This window comes from Dothidotthia symphoricarpi (assembly GCF_010015815.1).
Source record: "Dothidotthia symphoricarpi CBS 119687 unplaced genomic scaffold P153scaffold_13, whole genome shotgun sequence".
NCBI lineage: Eukaryota > Fungi > Ascomycota > Dothideomycetes > Pleosporales > Dothidotthiaceae > Dothidotthia > Dothidotthia symphoricarpi.
In genome coordinates this window covers 1,072,787-1,091,747 of record NW_022985020.1, presented here as the reverse complement: position 1 = coordinate 1,091,747, position 18,961 = coordinate 1,072,787, and the positions used below count along the sequence as shown (strand labels likewise).

Genomic DNA, 18,961 nt, shown 5'->3' with positions numbered 1-18,961 from the left:
GGATGGGGAGGGAGGGTGGGTATAAGGATGGGAAGGAAGGGGAGGAGATGGGGGAGGATAAACAACATACCACCACCATAAGCAGCCATACGTCCCGTACGCATCAAATCATGTTTATCCACGCCGCGCTTCTCAACGCCTTGTTGCGCCATTACATCGCCGGTTGCGAAGAGGACCTGGGTTGTTGCATTAGCCTTCATCCTTCCAAGCCGTCTTTCTATCCATCCGTGTCTATATCCTGCTCTTCACTCGTCCTCATTTTCCATCCTCATGCCCCGCTGTTCTCACAGAACCTCCCCATCTATAATCCGTGTACGTACCGCAGTCGTAATACTCTGCGTGAGCAGCGGCGCAGTCTTGAGTTTCGCTTGGTACCTATAGTATCGCGTGTATCAGCCTCTATCCTTTTTCCTCTCACTCATGCACTCCCTCCCATCTTCCCCCATCCCATCCCATCTTATCTCCCCCCAACCCCAATCGCCAACAAAAACAAAAACACAACATACCACCTAAACGCCATCCTGTCCAGCAAAGTCCGTGCAAAAACTAAACAGAAGCAGGCCAAACCGAAGAAGCGGGGAGTATATGAGAAGGAGCGCAAGGAAGTAAGGGTGTTCTGTTTGCGATTTCGAATAGGTTGGCGCGGGCACAAGCCGATGATGTCGGTGTGGACCCTTTCCTGCGACGCTAGGCGCATGGGTGTGGCAGGGATCTTGCATTGACGCGATTGGGCGCTACCTACAACGACGACAGGGTTTGCGATGGATTGGATGGTTTTTTTGGCTCTGATGTTAGTTTTAGTGAATGATGATGGTGAGATTAGATGGTATAGTGAATATATGAAGAAAGTGCATGAAGTACAACGACACGACACGACACGACATCAAGCTACGACATGCAACATGCGATGCCCAAAGTGCTATATTCTCTCCTACAGCGAACAATTACAGTACATCGGAATCTGTCCATCCATCCATCCCCGATACATGCGAAAAGATTCCATCCCGCATCAAGCACCTCAATGCCATCCCCTCACACACACCCCCAAAAACAAAAGGTATTCCCACGCGCGCCCAAAACGCCAATGCAAACACACCGGGTATGATAAGGAGCTTCTCTCGGCTCCGAAAAAACGCGACAAGATCCAATTCGAGGTCGTAAATATGTGCATTCCGTCTAATCAATTTCCATGCGCTGCCCTGGTGCCGGACCGCTGAGCGACGGCATCTCCGTGTTGTACGCCTTGTCCTCCTTGGCGGCCTTGTTGTTAACATGAGGCTTGAGGCCCTTGTTGAAGTTGCGGATGCACATGCACGCGACGATGATAGTGCAGACGAGCAGCATGATGGTGAGGACGGCGAAGCTGGTCAGGGATTTGCGCGCGGGCTTGTAGTCTTCCTGGCGGGCTGCTTCGGTGACGTACATGCGGATGAGCTTGAAGAGGAAGTAGGCCATGGCGATGAAGTAGACGACGATGATGGTGATCATGCCGCCGAAGGATTCGCGGCGCACCCACCACGCGGCTGTGAAGAGGAGGAAGAAGGTTATGACTAGGGCGGCGGCGGTGAGGCCTTGCTCGATGCGGCGCGTGTTGTCGACGAGCACGAGGAATTGCACGGTGAAGGCGAGGAAGAAGAAGAAGTCGAATTTGAGGAGGGCGATGTAGATCTGGAGGTGGTTAGTGATGGGGGTGTAGTTGTGTAGTTGGGGGAAATACCTGGTATGTCAGATAGCGCCTCTTCATCCGCACATCGGCGCTGATGTGCTTGTAGATTGACCAGGCGAATTCGTCGTACAGCTTCCAGGCTTCAAAGGCGAAGGCTATGGTAGCGACTGCCATCAGACAGGGGAGGGCGATGAGCATGGGTTGGACAGACACAAAAAAGTCGGCCGTAATGTGTTGGTCTTTGTTGAGGGTGTCGGCGGCGTCGCGGATCTGGTCGAACTGGATGGCGGCGTAGATGAGAATGCCGGCGTTGTAGATGACGAGGCCGATGATCTGGATCGTGTTCTTCAGGCGCAAGGCGTCCCACACGAGGAAGCACTCGTAGATGAAACCGAACATGAAGACGGCGAGATACGTGGGGATGGTGCGGGTCTCTGCGTTGACACCGTCCCCGGCGAAGTGCAGGTCAGCCTGGAATTTGCCAAAAACATATCTGCGCGCGTGTTGTTAGCATCGTCGTGGGTGGTTGGAGAGGGCATGCACATACGACTCCAGGGCCAGGGCAGCAATGGCCTGGACGAGGGCCGTCAGGGCAAAGGCCCATGTCCAGGGCGTGTTGGGAATGTACATCCGGGGCCCTCTTCTCACGGGCGGCGGGAGGGTCGTGGGGAAGCCTTGTCGCTCGTGGTAGCCGCCGGGCTGGGCGTGGAAGGGCTGCTGGCTGGCGTAGGGCGTGTAGTTCCCGTCAAGAGGTTGGCCTCCCAGGAGGGATGCTCGCGCCTCGTGGTGAGAAATTTTGGCAGACTGTCAGCCGCAACAGGCGGCTGAGGCAGGCGGATATAGGAAGGGCGGGACGGGCGATTGGGCGGGCTGGAGGCACAGCTGAGACGGGTGTGAGGCAGCTTTGTTGTCGGCGGGTGCTTGGCGCTGCTGAAACCAGAGGGCCGGATGCGACGAGTGACGGTGTGAACATAGAAGAGCGGCAGAAGGGGAGTCTAGGGAGGTCGAGATGGGATGCGATGCGCTGCTAGTCCATGTGTGTGGCCCACCACTAGGTAGCCAACGAGATACTGTGGAGAAGAGCTGCGAGGGCTGACGGGGCTGACGGGGTCTGAGGAGCGGAGGCTCGCGTGGAGCCCTGGAACATGGGAGCGTGCAGTGGTGGGAGTTGTGGGCGACAAAGACAGTGCAGAGCAAGACGCTGCAGAACAAGACAATGCAATGCAAGACAATAAAATAGCTACAAGACAGGGCGGGCCAGAATGGAGATGCAGACTCAGAAACACACGCCAGCAGCCCTCGACAGCACGACGCGCTGCCCTTCTTCAGCTCCCAGCGAATGCGCCTCTCGTCTTGGCCTCAGCTCGTTCGGGCGCGGTTCGCTCAGCTGCTGACCGCACAGCCGCACCACAGCCTGACCCTGATCGTCTGCAATTAGGGCGAGGTGGGCGCGCATCCGCTTCTCATTGGCCAGCCTCGTGTAAATATATCGCGGTGGGTGGCGCAAGCTCACCGCGTCGCCGGAGTGGAGCACCTCACCACCGCGACCTTGACCTTGACCTTGACATCACCGCGACATGACGTCTGGTAGCTATCCTCGACTGCCTGTTGCAATGCACACGCATGCTGACGTCGTGCAGCAGACACGCTCCTCCACAGGGCCGCCCAGGACGGCGCGCTTGACTCGTGAGCGCCTTCATGAAACTCATCGTGACATTCTTCTAATGCGCGCCCTAGAGCAGAATGGCCAAAGACGCTGCAGTACATCTTGGACCGCCTGGATCAAGTGGGTCGCGTCCTGCACTGGCTACTCGACCCTCTAACCCTATCTTCAGATAATCAACGACTTCCCTAAACCACCCACCAACACTCCACACCCCCAAAACGCCATATCGAGTCAGGAATCCCATGCCACTGACAAGGAGAACGCGCCGCCCGCTACCCCTCCACGCCCACCCGTTCCCGCCTTCACCGCGCCCTCAGAGTCGCCCGACGTCCCTCCAGAGACCGCTACCTTCTACGCATCGATACGGTCGACCCTCTCTAAGAACTTCGCCAAGCACCCGCCCCACACCGTCCAGCGACTGGCTGAACTCGTGCTCGAACCGAAGAAGAGATACAAGTTCCTCTCGCCCTATCTGCGCGCCCTCGACCGCGTCGTCTCTGTCTCGTCACCTCTCACCATCTTCCCCCTCCCGCAAGCCGTCCTACCCACTACCGGCGGTCTACTCAATGGCACAACATCAGCCCCCTCCCAAGCCTCCACGCTTGGCTCTGATGAATCACTAGGCGGTGCACTCCTCACGCCAATTCCATGGCTGCAGAACCGCGGTCAGAGCGAGCTGATATCCGAAAGCACTGAGATAGTCGATGGTCCCAACGGTGCAGGCCGCATCGAAACTGTGACCGTGGGCATGCTCAGTGCAAACCCCCGCGCAGAGTCACCCTCTTCCACTCAAGTCGCCCAGATTGCCTCGTCGCATCCCGACGGCGAGACACTTCCTTCCACTGGTCCTGTAACACAGGGCGAGCTACTGCGTCAAGAACAAGAAGCTGGTATTGTGCTCAACAACCCGCATTCGATGACCAAGGACTCCACACGGGCTGCATTTGGCGAGTTGGAAGGTGGGGCGTCCGTGGTGGAGACTGTTGAGAATGAAGACGAAATCCCGCATGCGCGAGGCCCAGAGAAGATTGGCATGGAGGACACAGGGCCGCAGAAAGAGGGTGCGGCACTAGACATCGAAGGCGCAATCGGGAGACCCAGTGTGGAGGGAACGGGTAAGGGTACAGGCCTGGCAATTGTGGGAGACAAGGGTGATGCCGACATGAAGGATGGCGACGACAAGAGTGAGACAAAAGCCGAGACGGAGAAGAAAGACGCGGGCCAAGACAAAGAGGACGTGGAGATGAAGTCGGATAACTAATGTGATTCGCCCAGGACGAGCAGATGGAACGATGCAATGGACGGTATCAACAGTGCAACGAACATCAATAGTGCAAAAAATAGTCTTGGACACGCGGCTCCGGGCGTCACCGCACAACGACCAGTCCAGAACCACATGCCTCACGTGGCTGGCTCGGAGGCGTTTGGCGTTGACTAGCACCAAATACACCACACACATACAGAATGAAAAATAACTCAGAGACAGGTATATGCAATACCGTGGACCTGGTGTTGCTTGCTCGCCATCTTCCTGTACGTGACTTCTGGATTTACTCATCAATTACTGCTGGCAAGACTATATATATACACATCCTTCATCTCGCAGATGATGTTGGATCGGACAACGAATCGTACATCCCAAACCCCGCATTTCTCCACATTGCGCTACACATGTGGCTAAACGTTTAGGCTGCATGAAGCTCGCACTTGCATTCTTCTACGGATCTCCGTCACCGCCTCGGCATTCAAACTGTGCTGGCGTGTGCTTGTCACGGCAGTTGACGGGATGTGAGCTTGGATAATGGGCTAGGCCAGGATCCAGGGCGGGGGCCACTCTCCTGCCCATCTCTCCCCTAAACCTCAAACGCCACTTTCGGCGAAACCCCACATTGAAACATGCGGCTAACGGTTCTGCAATGGGCAGCTAGTTTAACTCCAACACTCGCATGCTCGGTTTTGGGAAACGACAGGCCTCTTTCATTGGCCTCGTGCTGCTATGTGAGTTCCAGGGCTTTTGTTAGCTGCCTTTTAGAGGTTCACTGCCGGCATGTCGGTTGAACCTTCGGCACTTTTCGAAATTCGATCGTCATGTTGGTTCCTGAAGTACAACCAGGATGTAGGGTGTGCTGCGCCTTACTGTTCGGGCCTTGGAGGGCTTTAAAAGAGGCCGTTGATCCCAAGTTTCCAAGGCTCATCAATTCTCTCCTGCTGATCTTGTTAAGATGAAGTTTGATTCTCCAGTCAGCCTTGCGCTGCTAGGCGCATCTTCTGCCCTCGCCAGCCCTGCTTCAGCTCCGGCGAACTTCACTTCGCAATGTGCTTCGATGGCATCCAAGTTGTCGATCCCAAACAGCGTCGTCAACTTCGCCCAGTTTGTTACTGGAGGCACCAACCTCAGCCTCGCTGAGAATGACGTGTCATGTGCGCAGTCGTCCATGGTCGTTCCAGCAGACATTTGCCGTGTCGGACTCTATGTCGCGACCTCCACACGCTCAGGCTTCAACATGGAGGCTTGGCTGCCATCGAACTGGACTGGCCGGTTCTTGAGCGGCGGTAACGGTGGGCTGAATGGGTGCATCAAGTACCAAGATTTGGCGTACACGTCTGGCGTGGGTTTCGCGTCGGTTGGTACCAACAACGGACACAACGGGACAAGGGGTTATGCATTCGCCAACAACACGGATGTCGTGCAAGATTTCGCATACCGAGCGTGAGTAGTCCATTCAATATGGATATGGATTGATTGACTGACAATCACAATAGTATGCACACTGGTGTCGTAGTTGGCAAGCAAGTCACCAAGGCCTTCTACGGCAAGACACACAAGAAGTCGTACTACTTCGGCTGCTCGACCGGTGGCCGACAAGGCTTCAAAGCAGCGCAAGACTTCCCCGAGGACTTCGACGGCATCGTCGCCGGTGCACCCGCCGTTTCCTTCAACAACCTCACCTCATGGAGCGGGCGCTTCTACACCCTCACCGGAACCGCCAACTCCTCCACCTTCGTGACCAGGAACCAATGGCTTGCCGTCCACGACGACATCCTAAAGCAATGCGACGCCCTAGACGGCTACGTCGACGGCATCCTCGAAGACCCCATGCAATGCAACTACGACCCCTCCGGCCTAGCCTGCGCCCAAGGCAGCAACACCACCACCTGCCTCACCCCCACCCAGCTCAAAACCGTAAAAGGCGTCTTCTCCCCCCTCCTCAACGCCGCAGGCGACCTCGCCTTCCCACGCCTCAACCCCGGCGCAGAAGTCTCCGCCTACGGGCCCCTACTAAGCGGCAGCCCCTTCCCCTACACAGTCGACTGGTTCCGCTACGTCGTGTACAACAACGCGAGCTGGGACCCGGCGTCGTTCAACTCCGCAGATATCGACTACTCCTCGCACCTCAACCCCTTCGGCATCGAGACGTGGAAAGGCGATCTCAGCGCGGTTAAGAAGCGCGGCGGCAAAATCCTCCACTGGCACGGCCAAGCCGACCAGATCATCACCTCGGAAAACTCCCCCCGCTACTACAACCACGTTAGCAAGACTATGGGCCTGTCGTCCGCGCAGCTCGATGCGTTTTACCGCTTCTTCCGCATCAGCGGCACGAATCACTGCACGGGCGGGAATGGCGCGCATGCCATCGGCCAGGCGTCGAATGAGATCAATAGCTATAAGCCCGAGGAGAATGTGCTCATGGCTATTGTGGAGTGGGTTGAGAAGGGTAGCGCGCCCGAGACGATTGTGGGGACCAAGTTTGTGAATGATACCGTGGCGTTGGGGGTCCAGTTTCAGCGCGCGCATTGTAAGTATCCGAAGCGCAATATGTACAAAGGTACGGGCGACGCGACGCTGGTATCTAGCTGGCATTGTGTGGAGTGATGGGGTGTGAGGGGTGTGTTTTGGGGGGGAGTGTAATATAGGCTTCGTGAATGTATATTCTTTTGTGCACTTTTTTATGGGGGTTTGCTGGGTCGTGTGATGTGATGTGTTGTATGGGTAGACTTTTGTGTTGAATTGGAATACTAGCATCCCCCCCCCCCCAGAAGAAAAAAAGTAGCACAACTTCTCAATGTGTCATCAAGTCCCTCTCTTTCGCAGCATAAAACACAACCATCTGCAAATTTTACAGTCTAGAACTTTGATAACACCATGTACATGCTACTTTCTGTCTACGTGTAATTGTTCAAAGCAATCTTCAGAGTTGTAGGTAACTAGCCATGTTGATAATCTCGTTGTTCTGCTGATATACGTTAAAGCTGTGCTATTTTTTTCTCTCTCTTCAGGGTGGTGGTGGGCATGGAGTTTGTGCGGCGTTTACTACCTGTCTGGCTGGTTGGTTGGTTTGGCTTGTTGAGGGGGCTGGAGGAGAGCATCGAGTACCTACACATCAACATCAATATCTGCCTTGCTTGGCTTGGCTTGGCCTCCTCCATGTCTAGGTACTCTACACAGAACAGAATAGAATAGAACAGAACGGACGGGGAACGCACCGTTACGCAAATCCCACAGCGTGGAAACCCTTATTCAATACGTCCAGTCACATCACATCACATCACATCAAGTCAAGTAAAAAAAAACCCCGAATAGAACACTGCGAAATATCTTTCTCCCATGCCTATCAATCGCTATCGCTATCCTACCCTCCATCTCACCCTCCATCCATCCACCCCCATTCACCCTCCCCATTGCAAAACACAATCCAGAGTAGAAATTACCTACACCTACACCCACTTCCACCCCCTTACACTACACTACACTACACTACACCCACGCTCCCAACCAAGTCAAACCAAGCCAAACCTATAAAAGAAACCCCCCACCCCAACCCGTAAAAACGCCAGAAAATGCAAAAAAAGCAGTATTAAAAGCCATCCCCCCCTCCCAAACCTACAAAAACGGGGGGGGGTTATCGAAAAAAGCGCCGCACGCTCAACTCGCTTCGCTCAGTGTGTATAAACCCGCCTCTCTTCTTCCCCATTCAAACAAAACGCACAAACGCACAAAAAAAAACCCCCACCTCCACACCCCATCCCCATCCCCCATCCCCCTATCTTCCATCCCAGCTAACCTTGATTTAACGGTCCTCCCTAGCCCTCCTCCTCCCCATATGCCTAAAAAAGTCCATAACACGCTTCGACGAATTCGAGCTCCCCTTATTCGCCCCACTATCCGGAAACTCATCGAACTTGCGGCTCTTCTGCAGCACGCCTTTTCGCTGCTGCTGGGGCGGAAATCCCGCACTACCCTCACTATCATTCTGGTGCGTGTACGGCCTATTCTGCTGCTGCGTGGAGGCGGGGTGTACTTCGCGGGGGTCCGGGAACTTTTCGTCGCCGATGGGAGCGCTGGGGGCTTGGTGTTGGTCGAAGGGGGGCTGTGCGGAGGAGGAGGAGGGGCCTGCATGTGCGATGTTGGGATTGTTGGGGTTATTATGTTGGTTGCGAATACGGGGCGTGCTGTCGTGCTGGCCGTCGTAGAAGCCCGGCATGTTACTGCCCATTGTGCTCTGACTAGGAGACCGGGACTGCATGCCTTGAGCGTAACCACCACCAGGGCGCGACGAAGCGCGGGGGCGAACCGTCGAGCCGCGGCGCTCCGAGGGCGACGTGCCTGTGGAGGTATTATCGCGCTGGGAGGAGAAAGTGCGGGAGAGGGAAGCGGGGAGGAGGGAGAATCTGCGCGAGGGTCTAGCGGCGTCACCCGAGTTTGTGTTTTTGCGCGAGAAGCTGAAGGAGGTGCGACGGCTGGACTCTGTGCTTTGTCTGGGTGCTGCGACGACGTCGTTGGAGTTTGACATGGGTCCTGACATGGATGTCGGGGGGTATCTCTTCTCCTTCTTCTCCCCGGTCCCCGTGTAGTCTGCGTACGAGTTGTGGGACGTGGCGGACCCTCTGGGATCTGTTGTGTAGGAGGCCTGGCGGCCTGAGAACATGGATGTCATACGTCCAAGCGTCTCGGTGACAGTGTTCGACCGCTTATGGCCGCCCTTTGCAGCTGCGCCTGATGGGCCAAGCTGGATGGACTGTGTTCGTTGCGTGCTCGGCTGCCCAATGCTAGGTTCGACAATCCCAGGAACCTCAGGCTGGACAATCGGTGCTGATATCGAGTATTGCTTGCCCTTGGGCTGTGAAAAGCGGCCCTCGACATTGGTTTGAGCAACAGTTGCCGCCGCCGGCTGTGCGTATGAGTTTCCTCGCGATGGCATTCTCGAGCCGCCTGTGGATGGTCGCGCTCCAGCATTTGGAGGAGCTGTGCCGAAAGCGGTGTAGTCGGAAGCCGCTCTCTGTGGTTCTCGCCCTGGTCGAGTTGGAGTAGGCGCTGCAGCTGCAGCAGCACGGCCTGCCCGAGCGCCAGATGATGATTGGTATCCATCAACTTCAGCCGGGGCATTCGACGGACCAGCTGCAACAACAGGAGGCGATGCTTCACCACGCACAGTCTGTGATTGAGGCGCAACATACTCGACCTGCACCGTGCGGCGTTTGGTGTCGCGGCCGGTCTTGGGCTTCTCCGAGGCTGGTTGGTTGATCTGCTCGCGTTTGGCAGTGAGTCCACCATGCACAGGAGAGGCCACTGTCTGTGATTTTCCTGGCTCGCGCACCGACGCACTTCTGGCGAGCGGTGGTGGCTGTTCGAATGGTTCTTCTAGTAATAAATCAGTACATCGATCTGTGAATAGATACAAGTGTGGAGACTCACTCGCATAGACGGAAGATTGTTGTTGCGAGGCTTCGGCGATGTTCGGGTTGCTCGACGTGATGAAGCCAACGACGTGGGCGTAGTCGGCTAGCCAGCTATGACGCGCAACCTCGAACAGGTCCGCGCGCTTCCTTGGGTCGGGCACGAGTATGCGCTTGAGGAGGTCTCTTGCGTGGGGTGTGACGTATTCGGGGAATGTCAGCGGGGTGGACACAATGTACTTGTAGAGCAGGTTGATGTTATCGCCCTCGGGGTTCGCTGGGTCGTCGTCGAAGGGCAGGTAGCCAGCCAACATGGCATACTACTCTCAATTAGTTACTGCGTGAAAGAGTGCATCTCAACAACTCACCAAAATAACACCACAACTCCAGACGTCCACCTTGCGGCCCGTGTAGAGCGAGTCGCTGACGACCAGTTCCGGCGCGGCATAGCATGGACTTCCACAGCTGGTCTGCATGAGATCGCCGCGATGTGTTGCGTCCGAGTTCATGAGACCGAGTGAGCTGATGAACTCCTTATCGTTCAGTCGGTACTCGATCTCTTCGCCGAGCTCGTCGCTGGGGTTGAAGGTGTTGGCAAAGCCAAAGTCGGTAATGATGATGTTCTTGTTGCGGTCCAGCAGCAGATTCTCGAGCTTCAGGTCGCGGTGCACAATGCCCTTCCTGTGGAGATAGCCGACGCCCGAGATGAGCTGGGCAAACAGCTTGCGGGCGGCGTTGTCTTTGAGATAGCGGTGGTTGAGGATGTAGTCGAACAGCTCGCCGCCGGACGCATACTCGAGGATGATGCCAATGTGGCGCTCCGTCTCGACCATCTCGTGCAGGCGGACAATATTAGGGTGGTCCAGCTGGCGCAGGATCTGGATCTCGCGGTAGATCTTCTGCAGGCGGTTCGAGTGGCCGCCCAGCGTCTCTCTGCGGATGAGCTTGATGGCGACCTCGACGCTGCTCTCCTTCTTCCAGCCCATCTTGACCTTGCCGAACTCGCCCTCGCCCAGCGTGTGGCCGAGGATGTAGTTGCCAAACTTCTGCTTCTTGACGGTGGTTTCTTTGGAGTGGTCCTGCCGGCTCCGCCCTGCGCCGCGGCCGCCATCCTCGACGCCCTCGCTGCCCACCAGGCCGAGGCCGGTGATGGGGGTGACGTCCGCGGGAAGGCCCTCGGCTTGGCGAGCCTGCGCACGGGCAATGTCGTCCTGCGGGTCCGAGACGCCGACCCTGTTGAGGACGGCGCTCTCTTCGCGTGGCAGGGACGTGTTGATGGGCGGCTGGCCGACGGCCGAGGCAGAGCGGCTGTGGGCGGGCTGGGCCCTGCTCGAGGTGCTCTCCTTCCCTCTGCGACGCGACTGGGCGCCGTTGGCCGCGTCGGGGTGTGGTGCGCCGGCCGTGGTCGACGTCGAGGACTGGGTGCGGTGGGACGAGGTCCGGGGCGGCGGTGCGGGCATGGCGCCGGTCGAGTTCATGGCTGGTGGGTGGACGCGCGGGGCGGTGGCAGACGTGCTGGCCGACGCGCCATTACTCGGCGGACGGCGCTGCGAGGGTCGACGTGCTGGCGCGGTGCCTGGGGCGGCGGGCGGCTGCTGCTGGTAGTACTGCTGCTGCTGTTGGTGCTGCGACTGCGCCTGCGATGCCACGGCGGCCATGCTCGGTGCTGTGGTGCTGGCGGGCGGCGGCGGAACCAAGAAATGCGGCGACGGGAGCAGCAGAGGATGCGGTGAGCGGTCGACGGGCGGGCGGGGAGATGCGCTGCAATGCGGTGCTCTAGTCCCGGCAGCTGTGGGCGCTGGCGATGGGGATTGGGCGTGGGAGCAGTGGCGTGGCGCGTCTGCGTCGTGTCGATAGCAATGGCCGTGACCAGCCCCTTCACATGCACTCGAGCGCGAAAGACAGCAGACAGCAGACAGCACAGGTGGATGGTGCAGGACAGCAGACGCGGACTCAGACTCAGACAGACAGCGCGCCGCCTATGCAACGGGTGCCGGAGAGCAAGCGAGTAGCCTCTCGGACGTGATGCTGGGACGTGAGTGGAGAGGAGGAGGAGCGCGGCTGGAGAGGTGCAATCTCGTCAAGCTCTGTCCACGCTGTGTGGCTTGAAGCGCACAAACACCAGCCCGCACAACACCGACCACGTCCCAGCACGTCCGCGCGACGACGCAAATTACACAGACCACCCGCCCTGCCAGCAGCCCGTTTCATCCACGGCTCCCAGCGCCCTCGCAAATTGCACCTCTTCATGCATCGCCGTGTTGACGGCCAGCGCTTCCTTCTTCGCGCTTCCCTCTCTGCCCATCATCTGTGGTCATCATCTCTGCCCATCTCTGCCCATCATCTCCACCCCCACAGCTACCGTACCCCCAAACACGCCAACCCATCGCCCAGAGCCCCATCTAACACCATGCATGCGTGAAGTGTGATGAGTGAAATAGCCCGGCGCGTGCTCTCCTCAACGCGTCCCAAGTAAAATAAAAAAAAGTAAACCCATCAACAACACAACCACCACCTCCACATACATGCACCTCGCACCGCGCACATCATGACGCGCCCCCCAAACTCGAACAACCTGGCTCACCCGTGATGACTTCGTATCCAGGCACCACCACACCACACCACGTCTGCGCAGAAGCCCGCACACCCAACACCTAACACCTGTCACCGTAGCATCTAGCGGCCCATCGAATGCATCCATGCCCTGCTGCTCTGCCTGCAAGGGAACTGCCCCTGCATATGTCTTGTCTTGTCTGCCAGAGCCTCCACGGCGCCATTTGGACCGTCTCGGCCGGCGCCGCGACTGCATAACGTTAATCCCACATGCATTTCTGCACCTTATTTCATCTCTCTGTCCAAGAATGAGGATGGAATAAAAAGACGGTGCCGCTAGATTGTTTGTTTGGTACCGGTAGTTGTGACATGTCGTACGCCTACAATCTTGTGACTATGTTCGGAAATTACAGGTGCGCTTGGATCGCTCTTGCCGCCGAGGGGGCCTGTCACGTCCTCGTCGTTAGTCGATCATCACGGCCATCGCCCTCGTCGTTCTGTGCGTCGTAAAACGTCTTGCATATACCCGGCATGCCTTGACGAGAGCACGCATTCAATTCAACTTGACGTCACGAGGAGGGAAGTCTATGTCTTGGCATTCGTATCAACGTTGAAACTAAACACCATCTTCTACATCTTGACCTCGCTTGGAACACCAACGTCCATCAGATCCACTCCCTTCTGCAACTCACTCTTGCTCGGCATGTTTCCCCTGCGCATCAGCTCAATGCTTTGCGCTACGTACGGGTCTTTGCCCATCGAGGCCACGGCTACCACATCCTCACCCTTGGTGTAGTACGCAACGAACGCCGGCTCCTCTGGCTTGCCCTGCAGAACCACATCGTCGTACCCATTGACCGTGTTACCACAATAGCGTAGTTGGGACCCGAGGGCAGACCAGAACACAGGAATGAACGCGTTGGGCTTCGCTCCCGGGTTGTTGATCGTGTTAGCCACTGAACGACCAGCGTTCTGTGCAACGTTCCAGTGCTCGATTCGGACCGGGGCGCCGTTGCCTCCAGGGCCGTGGTAAGGGTATGTTGCGATGTCGCCAATGGCGTAGACGTCCTTCAGGCCTGCCACGGAAAAGGACTCGTCCGTCTTGAGGGAGCCGTCCTCCTCGAGCTTAACGCTGGAGTTGTCCTTGAGATATTCCGTTGCAGGCTTGACACCCACACCCTCAATGACGAGGTCGGCCTCGAGTGTGGTTCCGTCCTTGAGCTGTACAGCCCCAACCTTGGATGAGTCGCTCTTCGATGGTGTGGCCTTCTCCACGCTTGCGCCCATCTTGAACTTGACGCCATTCTTCTCGAGCAGGCCTCGGAAGATCTTGCCAACCTTCTTACCCATTACCCGCTCCATTGGCTCTGTTGATTGATTAGCGTTGGTGCTCACAGTACCAGTCAGAACGAACACTCACCTTCCTCCATGCCAACAATAGTAACATCATTCTTCATGCCTGCGAGACAGTTGCCGACCTCCATGCCGATGAACGAGCTGCCTACCACGACAACCTTCTTGCCGTTGTCACCAACAGCTTTCAAGATGTTTTGTGTGTCCGGGAGCGTGCGTAACAGGAACACGTTGCCCAGGTCACCCTTCAGTCCGTCCAACGGTAGCATGTTCGGGGTTCCACCAGTCGCGAGCACCAGTTTCGAGTACTCGTACGTCTTTCCAGACTTGGTGGAGACTTTCTTACCCGAGAAATCAATGCTCTTAGCTTCGTCCTCGATGATGTCGATCGAAGCGTCCTTGTACCACTGCTTTTGTCTCCAAGCCGCCTTCGACACGTCTGCCAATAGGGCCTTTGACAGTTTGGTTCGGTCGATGGGTTGGTAGCCTTCCTTTGAAATTACGGTGATCTGGCCCGTGTATCCTCCGCCTCGTAGGCCCTCGATCGCGCCTAGCGTACCTGAGCCACTTCCACAAGTTAGCAAACACCATTCACGACTGAGCAGCTGTGACATACCCTCCAATGACCAGAACCTTGTCATCGCTCATAGATGAACACTTGACGTTCAGGACTCTGCGGTTGGCCTTCAGTGTGTCTTCGTCCGTCTTGACATATACAGCGCCGTCCCGCTCGAACACCTCATACTTTGAGATGGGGTCGAGTGCCGGTGCATCCTCGACATCTCCAGTCGCGACCTTGAAGCAGGCTGTAACCGTCAGACTAAATTGTCTCGTATGTAGCGGAATATAACGTACCACCATGCCAAGCGCAGGTCAATCTTCCATCAGGTGAGAGAATACCCTTCACCAACGGTGCTCCGTAATGTGTGCAATTGGCTGATGTGGCATGGATCTTGTCCTGAACCTTCAACAACAGTACCTTTCCTCCCTCAACACCTTCGACTTCAACCTCCTTCTTCTCCCCGTTCTTCAAATTCAACGACGTAACGTCCTTGAGCTTGAACTCTTGTGCCATGGTGGATATTGTTGTGCTGAAAGCTGCTTTTGGAAGGTAAACTTTGTGGAAGGATTGGAGTTTGAAACTTGAGCGTAGAGGTCGTAGGAAGCGTAATGACTGCATTAAAACCTGAACAACAGACGGCAGACAGACGTATGTATATGAGCTGCACGCTTACCGGCACATATATGCTGGCGAATGGCAGTGGGGTGATTACTAGATGACGACATTGAGGGCAGCTGCGACCGACGCGTTCGCTAAGACCCTGGTCGCGTTCGCTCGTTGCTGTGACGTGCACGATCTCTCGATGTATCGGTCGGTGTCTTCCCCGCAGGCCATGTCTTCAAATCACCCCAATTGTGCGTCCAGCAGTCTCAATTCTCAGAAGTGGTGACAGAATTCAATAACGATCATGGCCCGTAAGTCGAGTCGGTTCGAAGACCCGTACCGTTCGTTGTTGACGGGTACAGATACAACTCATCCCTCCGACTTACCAGTGCCCGAAGACGATGGCGCTTGCTCGCACTTGTCCGGGTTGAAAATGCCGTCGGTATCACTATCTGCAACCTCGGGCGCTCATGTCGATGTATCGTCGTTCACCGGGCTTACAATTGTCTTCTGCTATCCTCGTACCGGCGCACCAGGCGAGACGATCACCGACGATTGGAACGCCATACCAGGAGCCCGTGGCTGCACACCACAGGCCTGCAGTTTCCGCGACGAGATGGCAGAGCTGCGCAAGCTTGGGGTGAACAACGTATTTGGACTATCGTCCCAAGATACCCCTTACCAAGCCGAGGCTAAGGAGCGGCTACACCTTCCGTATGAACTGCTGTCGGATGAGAAACTCGAGTTTGCGAAAGCGCTAAAACTGCCGACATTCGAGTGGAAAGGCAAAGTCTTAATCAAAAGACTTGCGCTCGCAGTCAAGGACGGGATCGTCGTGAAAGTGTGGTACCCGGTCTTTCCTCCCGACTCTAACGCGAGAGAGGTGGTCAAGTGGCTGATCTCGGTGACATAGCGCGCAATTACACTGCTACTATATATGCTCATGAAACAGTTTGGAGGTAACATGTACTAACTTTGGACCACCTTGACTCGCCCTACATCCTTGCATACAACTACAATCACACAGTACCCGGCGAACATCAGAATGCTCCTTTGGCTCGTAGATCTGGGTAATCAGTCGCGTGGTTGAAGGAGAAAATGAACATGGCGAACGGAACTATCGTGTTGACTACATTCTGTCATCTCCTTTAGCTTGCATTTAGAAGAGCGTAGCTTCTAGTTCAGCCTCGGATTAGTATTGCTCCTAACAGAAGGTTTGGCCCAGTGCGACAATGGCTTGCGCACTAACATGCCTCAAACCACCAACTCCAAGTGGGTCTTGTCATGCTTCCGCATCGCCAATAGACTTTGTTCCTGTTTTGTCGATCGTACAATAATATGGGCAAATCCCTCCCGTTCTGCGATGCTGTCGCCGCGTCATTTTTCTTTCTAAAACCGTCGTCCATCTCGGTAGTCGGCTGGTGTTGTTGACTTGACTTGCACGTAAATCACACTCGTTCGGCTGCGCATATATTGAATGCGCTGATCACTCTCATGTAATACCACCCACCTTTGATTCTGCTTGCAGTTACTAACAAGAGCATAGTACTCCAATCGCTCTTTACTAGTACTGCTTACGATCTTTAATTATAATGTCTACCACATCAACCTCGAGTTCTCGACGAACATCGACTACACATACCACCCTGAGCCGGACGACGAGAAATACACATACTAGTTTACCAGAGTTTACGCTTATTTCACTCGATTCCGCCACTCCTACGCCATCAGCGACACTCACAAGTACATCCGTCGCTGCGGATACTACAAGTCCTGCTACATTTTCTAGCGATGTCAATCCCAACGAGGCCGAGTTGCTGGGCGCAGTTCAAGAACCAACCGGCCAGTTGAGCAAGACTGCCGCCGCTGGAGTAGGAGTGGGAGTCGCAGTATTTATCTTGTTGTTTATAGCGGTTGGCTTTTGGTTCTTCAAGATAAGAAGCAAGCGTCTAGCGAGTCGGCCTAGGTCGCCATCAAACGTCACATCCTTCACAGTGGACAACGACCAAAAGACATTAGTGCCTTCGATGCCGAACAGTCCACGACACCCAACATTCGACCCGGAGATGAGTTTACCTGCGGAGTTCTATGCGGGATTGCGGAGGACGACAGACGGTCAAAGGAATAATGGAGATGGAGTGGCAACGGCGATGGAGGAGGTCACAGGAGACAACGGCCTAACTGCGACAGAAAAAGCTCTTCCACCAGCGCCTACCCAAGAAAGACTCTTCGCTCTTAATGTCAACATCAACAAGAGCATGCTTTTCGACGAAGAAGCCGCTAGAATGGTTCGCGACAGCACAAGACAACGAGAGCCAATACCGAGATGGCGCTTCAAGGAAGTTCTCCCTCCAGTGCCTGGGGAGGCACGAGTTTTAATTGCACAGCAACCAGTGTCAAGCATTTACAGCTCGGAGTTCGAACTAGATCGAATGCCAACACTGAACGAACCACCGAGAATCTACTCAACAATATACGACGACGACAAAACCGACGACGAACCGCAACTCCAGGGCCGAAGAATCTCCGCACTATCACGACTAGAACGCGGCGGCCCACCGTTACCTTTCTCCTTCGCACTACCCGACCTCCAACCCCCAAGTCCCAGCTTCAGCTTCCGCTCCTACGACTGGTACCAAGACATCATCAGCGACCAAGCAGCAACAGACTCGCCAACAACACCACACCTCCCGCACCGCAACCCAGCACGCGCCATAAACCCGCTAGCCATAAACCCCCCAACTCCACACATGAGCCTCCTCCCCGCCCCGCTCTCCCCAGGCTTCCCCAAAACAACATCCCTCCTCCACCCAAACTCCGCCGCAACATCCCTCCTCAGCCCCACAAACGCAAACTTCCGCCTCTCCCCCACAGTCTACCAACAACCGCCGCCGTCGCGCTCCTCTCCAGTCCTAGTGCAAGAATTCGTCCCCCCGCCCTCACCGCTGCAGAATATCATGCAGCAATCTGCTAGGTCGTCCCGCGCCCTCAGCCAGAAAACGCAGATGACGCATAACTCGCGCAGTTGGCTGCCAGATGAGGGCGTTTACTTACCCAACGACGATGGGTCGCCGGACTCGTTTGAGATGTTTGTACGGAGGCCGAGTCGGGCGGATAGCTATTCGCCGCTTGCGTGAGTGAGTGAGATGGAGTGATGTGGGGATTGTGGTTTTTTTTTATCGAGCGGCATTTTTGTTTTGGCGGATGTTCTGATACCATGTCTTGTGTTTTTATTGGAGGTCCGACTCGTGACCTATCAGCGTGTTGGGTTGGATTGGAATGTGAGTGTGGAGACGGGGACGAGGCGAGCTACTTGCGGGAATTTTGCCTACGACTACGGTGCTTGATGGATTCAAGGCGGGGCTGGCTAGGAACAAGCTACTACCTACCTACCTATTTGGACAGAGGTTTTCGCACCCATGAGGAGTACATACAACGAGGAGTACATACGCTGAGGATGAAGGATACAAGTAATTTCTATACCCAATACTTACTATGTCATGACTACCTACCCACCTACCTCCTCTCACCTCCACCCCCTGGCCTCTCCCTCGTAGTCTTCGAAGAGCAGGTATGCTTTATGCATTATGCTGCATGACAGGGCATGACATAAAGCGAGGCACGCAAGGATTAAGCTTCGCGGGGATAAGGTTCAGGCGGATCGATGTGCATGGTGGAGGGAAGGTGTCGGTCCGGCATCATGACGGTGCACTAGGTACGTGGTCGAGATGTGGAGGCGTGCCTGCAGATGCGTGGTTTTGTCTGGTTTGCTGGCTGTATGGAGAAATTGACGGGAATGAGGTCTTTGAATTGATGGCTTCGTACATTGTACAGCGACGCCATGCATCCCAACCATCTCCATCTCGACGCACCACCGCCCTGC

At 55.7% G+C, this 18,961-nt stretch overlaps 9 protein-coding genes across 9 annotated transcripts in view; 5 read left to right on the top strand and 4 right to left on the bottom strand.

Moving 5' to 3' along the window:
- The window catches only part of P153DRAFT_424112 (uncharacterized protein), a 1,228-nt gene extending 631 nt beyond the window's left edge, over window positions 1–597 (bottom strand). The window contains exons 1-3 of the mRNA XM_033672468.1: window positions 507–597; window positions 321–375; window positions 71–176 (exon numbers count right to left, since the gene is read on the bottom strand). Of these exons, the coding sequence (XP_033522607.1) occupies window positions 71–176; window positions 321–375; window positions 507–520 (175 nt within the window). The 5' untranslated portion in view covers window positions 521–597. The remainder of the gene's footprint in view (window positions 1–70; window positions 177–320; window positions 376–506) is intronic.
- Window positions 598–1,176: 579 nt separating this feature from the next.
- P153DRAFT_377061 (uncharacterized protein) lies at window positions 1,177–2,296 on the bottom strand (the record flags this gene model as incomplete). The annotated part of the gene is made up of 3 exons (XM_033669717.1): window positions 1,177–1,668; window positions 1,718–2,159; window positions 2,214–2,296. 3 exons carry the CDS (start codon window positions 2,294–2,296, stop codon window positions 1,177–1,179), a joined length of 1,017 nt encoding a protein of 338 aa, XP_033522606.1.
- A 947-nt stretch (window positions 2,297–3,243) lies between these two features.
- Window positions 3,244–4,593, top strand: P153DRAFT_387171 (uncharacterized protein; the record flags this gene model as incomplete). Its single annotated transcript, XM_033670616.1, has 4 exons — window positions 3,244–3,253; window positions 3,307–3,352; window positions 3,404–3,452; window positions 3,502–4,593. 4 exons carry the CDS (start codon window positions 3,244–3,246, stop codon window positions 4,591–4,593), a joined length of 1,197 nt encoding a protein of 398 aa, XP_033522605.1.
- Window positions 4,594–5,554: 961 nt separating this feature from the next.
- On the top strand, window positions 5,555–7,206 carry P153DRAFT_387170 (tannase and feruloyl esterase; the record flags this gene model as incomplete). The annotated part of the gene is made up of 2 exons (XM_033670615.1): window positions 5,555–6,042; window positions 6,096–7,206. 2 exons carry the CDS (start codon window positions 5,555–5,557, stop codon window positions 7,204–7,206), a joined length of 1,599 nt encoding a protein of 532 aa, XP_033522604.1.
- Window positions 7,207–7,918: 712 nt separating this feature from the next.
- On the top strand, window positions 7,919–8,319 carry P153DRAFT_368084 (uncharacterized protein). The gene has a single exon (XM_033668427.1). It carries the CDS (start codon window positions 7,939–7,941, stop codon window positions 8,131–8,133), a length of 195 nt encoding a protein of 64 aa, XP_033522603.1. The 5' UTR covers window positions 7,919–7,938; the 3' UTR covers window positions 8,134–8,319.
- A 52-nt stretch (window positions 8,320–8,371) lies between these two features.
- On the bottom strand, window positions 8,372–12,060 carry P153DRAFT_319604 (Pkinase-domain-containing protein). The gene is made up of 3 exons (XM_033665091.1): window positions 10,376–12,060; window positions 10,027–10,327; window positions 8,372–9,972 (listed from the first exon to the last, which is right to left on the bottom strand). Exons 1-3 carry the CDS (start codon window positions 11,663–11,665, stop codon window positions 8,402–8,404), a joined length of 3,162 nt encoding a protein of 1,053 aa, XP_033522602.1. The 5' UTR covers window positions 11,666–12,060; the 3' UTR covers window positions 8,372–8,401.
- Window positions 12,061–13,182: 1,122 nt separating this feature from the next.
- P153DRAFT_368082 (uncharacterized protein) lies at window positions 13,183–15,170 on the bottom strand. Its single transcript, XM_033668426.1, has 4 exons — window positions 14,769–15,170; window positions 14,530–14,719; window positions 13,981–14,480; window positions 13,183–13,927 (listed from the first exon to the last, which is right to left on the bottom strand). Exons 1-4 carry the CDS (start codon window positions 14,986–14,988, stop codon window positions 13,191–13,193), a joined length of 1,647 nt encoding a protein of 548 aa, XP_033522601.1. The 5' UTR covers window positions 14,989–15,170; the 3' UTR covers window positions 13,183–13,190.
- Window positions 15,171–15,238: 68 nt separating this feature from the next.
- P153DRAFT_49837 (thioredoxin-like protein) lies at window positions 15,239–16,308 on the top strand. Its single transcript, XM_033673240.1, has 2 exons — window positions 15,239–15,389; window positions 15,441–16,308. Exons 1-2 carry the CDS (start codon window positions 15,383–15,385, stop codon window positions 15,989–15,991), a joined length of 558 nt encoding a protein of 185 aa, XP_033522600.1. The 5' UTR covers window positions 15,239–15,382; the 3' UTR covers window positions 15,992–16,308.
- A 36-nt stretch (window positions 16,309–16,344) lies between these two features.
- Window positions 16,345–18,711, top strand: P153DRAFT_368081 (uncharacterized protein). The gene is made up of 2 exons (XM_033668425.1): window positions 16,345–16,574; window positions 16,625–18,711. Exon 2 carries the CDS (start codon window positions 16,671–16,673, stop codon window positions 18,213–18,215), a length of 1,545 nt encoding a protein of 514 aa, XP_033522599.1. The 5' UTR covers window positions 16,345–16,574; window positions 16,625–16,670; the 3' UTR covers window positions 18,216–18,711.
- Window positions 18,712–18,961: the final 250 nt, after the last annotated feature.

What these genes read in the sequence shown, in the direction of transcription:
- P153DRAFT_368084 (XM_033668427.1), top strand. Translation starts at nt 7,939, where the DNA reads ATGCCTATCAATCGCTATCGCTATCCTACCCTCCATCTCACCCTCCAT.
- P153DRAFT_319604 (XM_033665091.1), bottom strand. Translation starts at nt 11,665, where the DNA reads ATGGCCGCCGTGGCATCGCAGGCGCAGTCGCAGCACCAACAGCAGCAG. An exon ending in GGAGTTGTGGTGTTATTTTG is followed by an intron (nt 10,328 to 10,375) that starts GTGAGTTGTTGA and finishes AATTGAGAGTAG; the next exon opens with TATGCCATGTTGGCTGGCTA. An exon ending in ACAATCTTCCGTCTATGCGA is followed by an intron (nt 9,973 to 10,026) that starts GTGAGTCTCCAC and finishes ATTTATTACTAG; the next exon opens with AAGAACCATTCGAACAGCCA.
- P153DRAFT_368082 (XM_033668426.1), bottom strand. Translation starts at nt 14,988, where the DNA reads ATGGCACAAGAGTTCAAGCTCAAGGACGTTACGTCGTTGAATTTGAAG. An exon ending in GACCTGCGCTTGGCATGGTG is followed by an intron (nt 14,720 to 14,768) that starts GTACGTTATATT and finishes TGACGGTTACAG; the next exon opens with CCTGCTTCAAGGTCGCGACT. An exon ending in AAGGTTCTGGTCATTGGAGG is followed by an intron (nt 14,481 to 14,529) that starts GTATGTCACAGC and finishes AACTTGTGGAAG; the next exon opens with TGGCTCAGGTACGCTAGGCG.
- P153DRAFT_368081 (XM_033668425.1), top strand. Translation starts at nt 16,671, where the DNA reads ATGTCTACCACATCAACCTCGAGTTCTCGACGAACATCGACTACACAT.